General features: G+C 34.2%; 1 protein-coding gene across 1 annotated transcript; it reads right to left on the reverse strand.

Annotated features, from left to right (window-relative positions):
* Window positions 1-6,527: 6,527 nt before the first annotated feature.
* On the reverse strand, window positions 6,528-8,353 carry LOC143589719 (transcription factor MYB1R1-like). The gene is made up of 3 exons (XM_077070403.1): window positions 8,128-8,353; window positions 7,309-7,517; window positions 6,528-6,867 (listed from the first exon to the last, which is right to left on the reverse strand). Exons 1-3 carry the CDS (start codon window positions 8,324-8,326, stop codon window positions 6,586-6,588), a joined length of 690 nt encoding a protein of 229 aa, XP_076926518.1. The 5' UTR covers window positions 8,327-8,353; the 3' UTR covers window positions 6,528-6,585.
* Between the last annotated feature and the right edge of the window lie 3,358 nt (window positions 8,354-11,711).

Below are 11,711 nucleotides of genomic sequence, written 5' to 3' on the forward strand. Positions count from 1 at the left end.
GTCATTGGGTTATGTTGTATTTGAAAGTTGAAATCAATATATATAGCATTTGAGAACTCATATTGATAAGACCTGGTTTTGATTTTTGTTTGAGGAGATTAAATTATATTTTAGCAGTCTACCGAAGTTAAAAAACAAACAACCTTCTTATTATAAACTGAAAACCTTTGGTCCGCCTCTTCTACATATGTCTGTAGATATGATATGCAGACTGCGAACATTTTACCCACTAAAAAATAAACTGCACCTAAATGATTGTTATTTTTATGTGACGATAAATATAAAATTGACTTTGACTTTGCGGGAATTAGTTGGAACTAGTAGAAGCAGTCGTGCGTTTGTGACAAAACATAATAATATGCGAAACCTTCTTAGAAAAACAGAATATATTTTCACGTAAACACATGAGTTGTAGCGGGCTAGTTGATAACATTCGAAACTTTATATAAAATACAAAACCGTTAAAAAAATTCACTTTGCAAACATTAATAAAAAAAAGTATGTTGTAGTGGAAAATTTGGATTAAAAAAGAAAACAAAGCCGCTAAAAAAATACACGTAGAAACACTGTAGAAACACTGATGAAAATACGTACGTAGCAATGACAAATTCGGATTTTTTAAAAGTTGTTAAAAGGAAAAAAAACTCAAAAAATTCGAAAAGTCTAAGAAGCATTGTCAACTTATACGTTTGTGCTTGCTAACTTATGTATTATCATGTACAACTCTGTTCCATAATATATGATTGTTTATTGGATTACATTGAAACAGAAGGCAAGCGGGCAACAAGCTGCGCCGCTACCCCTTTTTGAATGAATTTCACACGGAACCATAAATAAATATAAGAATTTGCAATGATATATTCGTAATTTTGTAAAAAAACCTAAAAAGAAAAAAAATGGACAAACAGGGTATAAAGAACAATATAGTTAAAACCAAGCTCTAACTTTAAACGATCAAATTATAACTTTGATTAAAATAAAAAAGAAAACTATAAAATGTGAGTTGATTGGATGATAACACGTGCTATTAAATAAACAAGTATTTTTACCCGCGTGCTGCGGCTGAGTGGGTTAAATGAATTATATGTTCGAAAGTTAACGTGCTTTGTGGCGGCCGTATGACGGAAATCCAATCGTTAGTGGTTCGATTCGTTATAGAAAAATTATTGTGACAAAAGTTTCATTACCATAGTTGAGGGGGCAAAAAGTTAATATGCAAAATTATCTATAGTTGGGGGGTCAAAAGGTACATATGTGAAAGTTTTGTGACAAAAGTGTAATGAAATAAATTTGGTATAGTACAAGGGCTAAAAAGTATAATTGAGAAAGATTTGTTACCAAGAGGATAAGAAATGCAAGTTTGCCTTTTAATATATATTAATTAATATCGGAACAGGAGATGGACTAACAAAGGTTGTCTGTGGTCGTGGGCGTATGGAGTTAACTTTTGACATTGGGTTACCCCAGATAACCGAACTATTATTTGTTGATCATTAAAAAAAGATAATTAGTTGGAATTTAATGAATAAATTTGGAATTTTATGAAGATATGTTTTGCTCTTAAACTTGACGGCTAAATTAGGTGGGTGGAGGTGGTAGCGGTGGCAGTGTGTCACAGCTCCCGACCCCTATATCTCGGGAGGGGAGCCTTGAACGTTGAATGGTGGTATCGGTGTTTATTAAAATAATTTGCAGCGGAATATTTTATCGGGACCGTAGTTAGGAAAAATAATCAGAGTTATAGAAACACCATGATTCTTAAAGGGATAAACCCTAATTTACAAAATACGTTTCTTTATTCTGGTGATAAGCCACTTATTTAAGTTGGAAGCCCGCATGCATCATTCATTTGTCTCTAATAAGTCACCTGAAACATATTTAAAAATATTTGATTAACTGGAAATATTGGTGAGTATATTCATTTATAAATGACAAATTTTACAGTTACATCATTAAGATGTTTTTACATCTGTTTGCTTACAAATTACCAAAGGATACTTGTCACCATATCTGTGACTGTGGTCATATTACTATTGGCTAACATTTGTTCAATAAGTAATGCAAGCCTTGTATACAAAACCCCAAATACCAGTAGTAACCATCCCGTAAGTCTATGGATACTTAATCACTGCAATGTAGTTTAACTCCTTTGAAAATATTTGGACTATTTGTCATGAGTTTAATGGGTTTTGAAAAGCATCATGACAGTATTGAAAAATCAGTTGTCTCATGCAAATGTGAGTTGCGCAAAACTCGAATGTCTCACATTGAAAGTTTACAATTAATAAGCTTCCTGATAATAAGCACCTAGCTAGGTTAAGCACAATGTAGTATATCTAAGTTAGTATAAACCCCATAATCATAACGATAATCACAAGACATGACACTTTACATGATAGCACAATGTCTTACCTTGTTCAGGTAGAGCTTTCGGATTCGTGTATATAAGTTTCTTTCAATCGGAGAGGTACCGCTACAACTATTTGGGTATTATATCAACACCTTATATAAGAAAATAAGAGAGAATTTTGAAATTTTGGACGAGTTGTGAATGTCTGGATTTCCAATCTATTTATACTTGAAATTAGGCTTCTTTGCGTCGCACGACGAAAACCTATAAACTGGTTCGCGTCGCGCGAAGTAGGTATAGGGTTGTAGAGTCAGCCCTAGCTATGCCACGTGGCAAGCAACGTGTCAACTGTTGCGTGACTTCCACGTCGCGTAGCGCGAAGAACATCTTCGCGTCGCGCGAAGGATAAATGACTTTTTGGATAACTACTGCTATTTTGTAAGGCCCCGTTACCGGTAGCCCTACTTTCATGTTGGATTTACTCATAAACGCAGTTCTAAATATCAGAGTTAATTAAAACATTCGCGGAATATAAAAGCTTTCATAAAACATTTCATAACAAAACACGTCTTGTCTTAAAACATCATTTTGTCTTTCAAAATAAACGAAACATTAAACTTAAACGTCTTGAGTCTTCCGATGCCAGCCTCTTATTCAGTGCCACGTGTCTCCTCAAGCGAGCTGCCTCATCCTACTCACCTGCGTGCATACTAAAAGTTAGCTACGCTGAGTGAGTTCTAGTTAATCATACATTATACAATACACATAAACTTATTTTCTTTCATTCATACTTTCATACTTTCTTTTGTATTAACTTACTTTCATATCTTACGTTATAAAGAGCATTACGCCCTACATTCCTCGAGTATTATTAGGGCTCGGTACCCTCCTTCCTCGAGTATTATTAGGGCTCGGTACCCTCCTTCCTCGAGTATTATTAGGGCTCGGTACCCTCTTTCCTCGAATATTAGTAGGGTTCGGTTCCCTAGTTCTCGAATATTAGTAGGGTTCGATTCACTCTTCGTTACCATACAACCATACATCATACCTCGAGTATTATTAGGGCTCGGTACCCTCTTTCCTCGAATATTAGTAGGGTTCGGTTCCCTAGTTCTCGAATATTAGTAGGGTTCGATTCCCTCTTCGTTACCATACAACCATACATCATACCTCGAGTATTATTAGGGCCCGGTACCCTCTTCGTAGCCATAAAATCATCATTTCCTTCTTTTATTAACTTTATCACATTCATACACATAAGCATACATATCATACTTACCTTATACTTAGCGTTACAACCTGACAGTACGTGCAATATCCGAAGATCGTTCACGTACCGTCAAGCCATCATTCATACATATCACATTATTCACATAAGGCATACACTTATCTCTTAGGATAAGCGTATTAACAAACATATCGAGTATGCACACAGCCCCGAAAACATAACACATAAATGGGGCTAGAAACTCACCTGAATCCTGTTACGCTCTCCGTTAATAGTTATTCCCTTCTTGAGCTGTGCACGGCTAACTGTATAATATTTATACGTATCAATTAACTACTACTACTCATGTTGTATTTCTATCTTTATATGACCTACAACGAACGGGGGTCCGGGGGCAGCGCCCCTGGCAGCGGGGTCTAGGGGCGGCAACCCCTAGCAGGGTCCAAGGGGCAGAGCCTCTGGCTGGGGTCGAGCTGCCAGGTCAGCTTGGAAAATTTTATTTACATTAACTGTCTTAACACATTTTCTATTAGGTTTTTAATTTATTTGCTAAGCGAACTTAACTTTAAGCGAAGTTAAATTTTAAGCGAACTTAGCTTTAGGCGAAGTTATCAGTTAGGCGAACTTGGCCTTAGGCGAAGTTATCAGTTAGGCGAACTTGGCCGTAGGCGAAGTTATCAGTTAGGCGAACTTGGCCTTAGGCGAAGTTACCAGCTAGGCGAACTTGGCCGTAGGCGAAGTTATCAATTAGGCGAACATGGCCTTAGGCGAAGTTACCAGTTAGGCGAACTTGGCCGTAGGCGAAGTTAAGCTTTGAAGGCGAAGTTAAGCTTTGAAGGCGAAGTTATCAGTTTGCAGGCGAATTTGCCCAGTTCGCAGGCGAAGTTGCCCAGTTCAGCTACAGGTTTGGTTTTTATCAAGCATTTTGGCGATTTTAATACCCTTGTTATGATTTGACATCACCCACTAACGTTCCCTAACCATTTTCGGTCATATATATATCCCGTATATACTATAAAGCTTGGATCTTTAAGCTTAAGGACATTCAAAAGGCTAAACGTTCAATAAAACGTAAACTTTAAAGGTCAAGAACATACCTTTAGCGCTCGTTCGATCTTGGTTAGCTTGGTTATGCACTCTAGATCTCGTGTAATAAGATCTAATACCAACTAACGTTTACTCTCTCTCGGGTCTTGCTCGTTTATGGTGTGTGTGTGTGTTTGGAGTGTGTAGAGATTATGATGGAAATGAAATGAGGGTTTAGGATTTTAGCTTGGTTTAGGGGCTATTTATATCCCTTAATGCCCATGGACCTAAGGCTCATTCTCATTTAACCCATCTCAATTAATCTAAGTCCATGATTCGTTCTTTACTCGATATTAATTAATTAATAACGTGAAATCACTAAACGTAACTTTATTTATTCAACATTATAAATTTTAGGATGTTACATATTTCATGTAGCGCGAAGAAGCTTAACTTTACTCCTTCGCGTAGCGCGAAGGTACAAAAATAATAATGCGGCCCTTAAGCGGCGATGGGAGCGTGTGAAGTGCAAAGTGCGCCATCGCACTTCGTCCCGCACCCTCCGTTAGAAATATTGGGTGTAATTTGACACATAAGAATATTATTATGTGAGCTCTCTTCCTTATAAAGAGCTTACAAATTTTATAATCTAGCGATGTGGGACAATAGTTAAATATCTTATATTAAACCCCTTGTTTAAATTATAACTATTCTAAATATTTGAGTTTTTATCGACCATATTCTTCCTCAAGCCAGCCTAAAGCATACATCATGGGATCATAGAATTATTGAATATTGAATCAAGTTAAAGCTTTGCTAGCATGAAGTAGATATAACCACTTTTGTGCCTCTATTTTAATCAAGGCAATAAGGTTCTGGACCAAACCATAGCCATAAAAGCTTAAAATAGTAGAGCATAGCATGGGCACTTCCATATTGGGTGTAAAAAAGCAATCCTCAATGGATGGCTAGATAACATTATCTGATTACCTTGCCCCACCATGCTTTATACCACCACGCAATCATGGCCAACCCCACATCAAATCATATCTAAATGGACCCAAATACCCCATACGTACACCTAGCCGAACCACAAATATAACATACCACCATTGTTAATATCTTGGATTTGATTAGATAACATTAAAACTCTGTTTGGAAGTAAGGAATGGTTTACGTTTGTATGTTCCTCGATGTAGAAGGCATCCTCAAAGCGCAATTTCTTTTTCATCCGGTTTTTATTATTTTTTGGCAAGGTATTGATAGGCACACAGCGAATCACATTTTAACCAACTTGGTTGTCATTTTTAACCAAATGGCTTTTGGTGTAATGGTATCCATGTGTGATTTAAGATGTCTCATTCATAAAAAGTCTTAGGTTCTAGTCCTGTTGTTGGATAGTTGATGTAAATTTAATAGTAGATTTATATAGTGTATGTGACTTTGTCGCAAGTCTTTTCACTCCCATAAATCGACAGTGTTTCTATTTTATATATTAACTGTTTTTCTTAAAACAAAAATTTCTCATTAAACTCAAAACGATTACAATAAAATGGCAGACAAATGAGAAACAAGCTATGCGTAACCCCATTTTGAATATTAAATTAAATGATAAAACTAACTTTTTTTTTCAATTACTTTCTTGAATATTAAATTATTCTTCATTAAACTAAAGTACGCGTATCATTAAAAGCTATAGTAATTGATTCACCACATGTGATCTCCACTTTCAGATATTTCACCTCATGCTCTATAAACCATCCATTAAATCAACCCCACCACGCAAAACAAACAAAATAGTTATAACAAGTGTTGTATTCAATTTCCTTTTTTCAACTACTAAAAAAGATTACAGATACAAGGGTAGACATACAACAGCATAATAAACTTTAAACACAAACATATAATTAACTTTAACTTTAAGTCAAGCAACTACTTCCCCTATTCTTATTGTTTCTCATATTTAAAACTTTTAACATGTTTAGTTAACTCTGATCATGCCATCTCCATTGTTGAATCCTGCGATTACTTTATTTGAAGATGACCTATCGGGGTTGTACGTTAGAGAAAGATTAAGAGAATCCAAGTCTGATTCGTATTGCAGATTCAGATTCAGATTCAGATTCAGATTCTGATTCTGATCCAGATCCATCCCTGTTGACGGATAAGCAGTTGAAATGGTGTTGACCGGGAATACCATTCGCATTGACCCGCCATTGACTTGATCACCATTGACCTGTTCTTCTGTTTGCATAGCAGTAACCTAATCAATAATCATCATGTAAGAAAGAGTTAGATCCCAAATTTAACAGCATCATTATGCAAAACAATTTATAGAAATCAATCTTTAAGAGCCTTTGGCTAAGGGTGCAAATGAGCCTGAGCCTTACTGAGCTCGAGCCTTGTATAGAACGTTTATGCTCGTTAAGTCTAGAGTATTTTTAAAGGCTTTCACTCTTTTAGATTTCTATGTATTATTTCACACATCATAGCTACGCTTTGGCTTATTTAAGGCACTGCATGCACACAAACTCGAGCACATATGAGACTCATTTAAATTTTTCTCAAAATATATAAAAAGAATTAAAAATGTATATAGATTAATTAATAATAAATGAGTCGAGTCCGAGCTGAGCTCATGCTCGGCTTGTTTACACTGCTACCTTTGAAATGACTATTGATTTAAATATTTTAAAAGACTCACAGAATCAGTAGTGATGTCAAACAAGCTAGATCTCCTGCGGCGGCGGTTAAAGTTGCTTTGGCGGAGGAAGTATTTTTGGGCGTGGCTTGCAACTTGCGTAGGGGTACGCGTCTTAACGAAGATTCTAGAAATCCCTCTCCAATCTCCCTTGCCTACCTTCTGTAACCCTTGCAAGAACAGCTTGTGTTCATCTTCAGTCCATGGAATTCCTGCATATTATAAAGTTGAAATAAATCACTCTTCAAAAAGATAAAAGTAAATAAATAAAGTTGTGATAAATTACCATTTATACAAATTAAAAAATATACAAATAATAAAATTGAGATAAATTGCCATTAAAAATTGAATAAATAAAAGAGGGTGGCGGCGTGACTTGTTGCTTGTTACACGACTTTATATTGTAATTAGATCTTTTTGTTCAGAACGAATGAAAAGAAATTATCCGGCTAAGAAAAATAAAATAAAATACAATAAATAAATATTAAAGTTAAAATTAATTGCCGTTAAAAATTAAAAAAAAAACAATAAATAATTATATAAATGAATTTGAGATTAATTGCCGTTAAATTATAAAAAAAACAACACATAAATACAGTTGAAATAAATTGCTGTTAAAAAAATAAAATAAGAAATAAATAAAGTTGAGATAAATTGGTAACGAATTGAATAAATGGGCGAACAACAATCAATGTTCAATCAAAATGCACAAAATTTACCACAAATTTAAAATTAAACATAAATTTATCATAAATTTGTTAATAGATTTAATAAAAAAAATTAAAATTAAACACATATATTGAAGGTAAATTCCGATCTAACCTCGTTTCCGGCTATTGGATTGATTACGAATAGAATCATCCGCGGAGGCGGAGGCGGGGTTATCAGCCGAAACACGAGTATCTGGCTGTTGATATTGCGAAAGATTGTTCAAACTCACACACTTCCTCATCGGATCAACTTTCACTCTCACCCCAAACAGCATAATCTCACCCGTGCCGCAGCCGTCACGCTGCGACATAATGAAATGATATTGTGAATAATAATATTATTATAATAATGTTGTTGTTGTGGAGTATGAATGCTGATGGTGTACAAGTGGTGTTGAGAGATGAAAGAGAGTAGGGTTGTGTGTGTATATATATGTGAAGATATGTGACAGGTGGTATCCATGTGGTATTGGAGTTTGTGACCGACAGACGTGGAGGTCAATGTACGGATTTGGCATAAGAATTTGGTCTACATTTAACACACACATATTGAACATTCCTTCATTAAATTTTTTGAGTTAAAGAGTAAATAATAATATATATATTTTTTTAGTGTTTTTATATGGGCATGTTTGGTAAAACTAGCTGTTGGCTGTTAATTGGAAGCTAGTGGTTGGTAGTTGTAGCTGCCAGTTGTAGCTTTTTAGATATATTTAAATGTTTGTCAGAGTAGGTGTGACTTTTAACAAAAATAGCTGGGACGCGTGATGCGACGGAATGAGAGTGCAACCTGACATTAACTGCATAATCAGTGTCGGTATATGATTTACCTTATGACAGTGCACACATAACCTAAATGTAGACGTGTAATTCGTGCAAAGGCAGTATGCGTGTAACCGGGGGCGAAAATCAAAGCAAAGCTGAAATATGCAATAATTTCAAATAGAACCAACCTGTTTTGATTTGAATCCCGTTCCGAACCGACACTGTTATAATCTAAAACATGTTCTGACCTGTCCCCTTTCGGCTCAAAACCGTACCGACACGAACCGAACTAAATTAACCCTTTTTGTATCGACTCGTTCTGACCCTAATTTGGTCTTACACATTACCCAAGCTCACCTGACTCAACTTGTTGCCGATCCTAACCGGTAATCATGAAATATGTTATTTTTTTACGTTAAAGAAGTATAGCAATATTATACTCAAATTAAAGAGAATAAAATGCTCGTTTTTATAATGTAATTTTTTAAAAAATATATTAACGTGCGAAAAATTTATGGCTCTTAAAAAATCGTGGGGTAGTTAGTTTTGAATAAGGGTTAAATGTGTAGTTATTATATAAATTAACAAAAGTTATTGAAAGTTCAAGTAGCAACCTTGTAAAATTTTAAGTATAAAAGCTACAAGCTTTTTCTCAAACGCTGGTAGTTGAAGCTTTTAGCTTCAAACTTTTTCTCATAACCTAAAAGCTTCAAGCTACTCTGACCAAACAAGATTTTTTATTAAATATGAGTTTTTTCTTTAAATCTTGTAGCTAAAAGCTCCTAAAAACACCTAAAAGCTCTTTGCCAAACATACCCATTATGAGTTTTTATTTATTATGGATAAGATTTTCGGGACTTACTTTTAGATATATAAAAAATGAGATGAAGGTTGGCCCTCTTGCAGGTGGTTTGGCTGGGTAGGGGTTTTTGGTGTAAAAGGTGGTGACGATGTGGCCATATTTTTTTTTAATGTTTTTAAGATTTTTTATTAGATGGATATTGAATGTTTTTAAAGAATAATGTTTTAATTTATAACATGAAAGATGACTATGTATTTTTTTTTTGGTATTTTTCGAATTCCTTATAATGGGTGCTCTAAGTATTTTTTTTTATTTCATAATATTTTATTTTAAAGTGTTTAGAAAATTAAAAGGAAAAGGTACAAATAAATCAAAAACAAAAAAACACAAACTCAAACTCTTTAAAGGATTAGTGTTGGAACAATAACTTTTTTATGATATCAGTACTTTTGGTTGCTTGAGTTCCATCATCCCTCTAGTCGAGTCAAGCCGGGTTAGATAATATAAGACAACGTCATAACATAATATAACATAACATAACATTTACTACTAGAAAATGGTTGTTTTTGCTACAAACATTTTCTACAATTTTCCCACAACTCAAATTTTCCTACAATTTTTTCACAAATTTTCGTCAATAATCAAATACAAAAAAAGTCTAAATATTTTACACAAGTTTCCTACAACATAGAGGCATAAAAAAGTCTTGTCACAATTTTGACGAAAACATAAAACCATTTCTGACAAAGTACCGACAATTTGTTGTATATATTGACCTTCAAAATAAAAAAATAAACATACAAATAAAATAACACACTTTTGTAGCAAAACGGTCGGAACACTGGCAAATTTTGCCACAAATTTGCTACAAATATTTAATTTAACACTTTTGTGGCAAAATTGTGGTAAAATATGCAAATTTTGCTACAAGTTTCTGGCAAATGCATATTAATTATTGAATACTTAAACTAATTATAATGAAACCATACTTTTGTGGCAAAACGGTGGAAAGATTGGCAAATTTTGCCACAAAGTTGCTACAAATTTGTAATTTAAAACTTTTGTGGTAAAGTTGTGGCAAAATATGCAAAGTTTGCTACAAGTTTCAGGCAAATGCGTGTTAATTGTTGAATACTTAAACTAATTATAATGAAACCATACTTTTGTGGCAAAACGGTGGAAAGATTGGCAAATTTTGCCACAAAGTTGCTACAAATTTGTAATTTAAAACTTTTGTGGTAAAGTTGTGGCAAAATATGCAAAGTTTGCTACAAGTTTCAGGCAAATGCGTGTTAATTGTTGAATATTTAAACTAATTATAATGAAACCATACTTTTGTGGCAAAACGGTCGGACTATTGCAAATTTTGCTACAAATTTGCTACAGATTTGTAATATATTTTATAAGACCACACTTTGTGGCAAAACTGTGGAAAAACTTGCATAGTTTGCTACAAGTTTCCGGCAGCTATGTATGAAATTGAATATAAAAACTAATAATAATGAAACCACGCTTTTTTGGCAATATTGTAGCAATTTTTTGCTAAGCTTGCTACAAGTTTATGACAACTTGGTGTTATTTATTGAATATTAATAAGTAATAAAAGCACCATTTTATGGCTAATTTGTAGCAATCTTGCAAATGTTGCTACAAGTTTCCAACAACTTGTGAATCTTAAATGAGAATAAACAAATTTGTGGCAAAATTGTCACGAAACTTGCAAACTTTCTACAATTTTACTACAAAACTCTCTTTTTTATTGAATTTTAAAAACTTTCATAAAAACATAGCTTTACGTAAACTCTCTGTTTCTTGTTATTTGTTATTACAAATAAATTTAAAAGGGTAACAAATTAAGTTGTAAACGTTTGTTTTGTACGTTGTATCTATCATCAACATGTGTTGTAATCAACAGTAAACCAAATCATGGATGTGAGCAAATGGGCCAGAACGGGCTTTTGAACTCAATACAAGACGGTTAATGGCCATAACTTAAGCCCCTTCATGTGGTGACAAGCGATCGATATATACAAGAGGCAGTGTAGTAGACATGAGTTGTACTACAGGCGGAAAAAACAGGTAGTAATATGTACATGCGGAATTGTACTTCAGCCCCTTTAGACGGGGAC

This window comes from Bidens hawaiensis, unplaced genomic scaffold (genome assembly GCF_021521415.1).
Source record: "Bidens hawaiensis isolate Kalapana, Puna unplaced genomic scaffold, B.hawaiensis_p1.1 tig00037752_1, whole genome shotgun sequence".
Taxonomy (NCBI): Eukaryota; Viridiplantae; Streptophyta; class Magnoliopsida; order Asterales; family Asteraceae; genus Bidens; species Bidens hawaiensis.

Excerpts from the sequence above, each read along its gene's own strand:
- LOC143589719 (XM_077070403.1), bottom strand. The coding sequence starts at position 8,326 with ATGTCGCAGCGTGACGGCTGCGGCACGGGTGAGATTATGCTGTTTGGG. Across the intron at positions 7,518-8,127 it reads ATCCAATAGCCGGAAACGAG|GAATTCCATGGACTGAAGAT; the intron begins GTTAGATCGGAA and ends TATAATATGCAG. Across the intron at positions 6,868-7,308 it reads TTGACATCACTACTGATTCT|GTTACTGCTATGCAAACAGA; the intron begins GTGAGTCTTTTA and ends ATTATTGATTAG.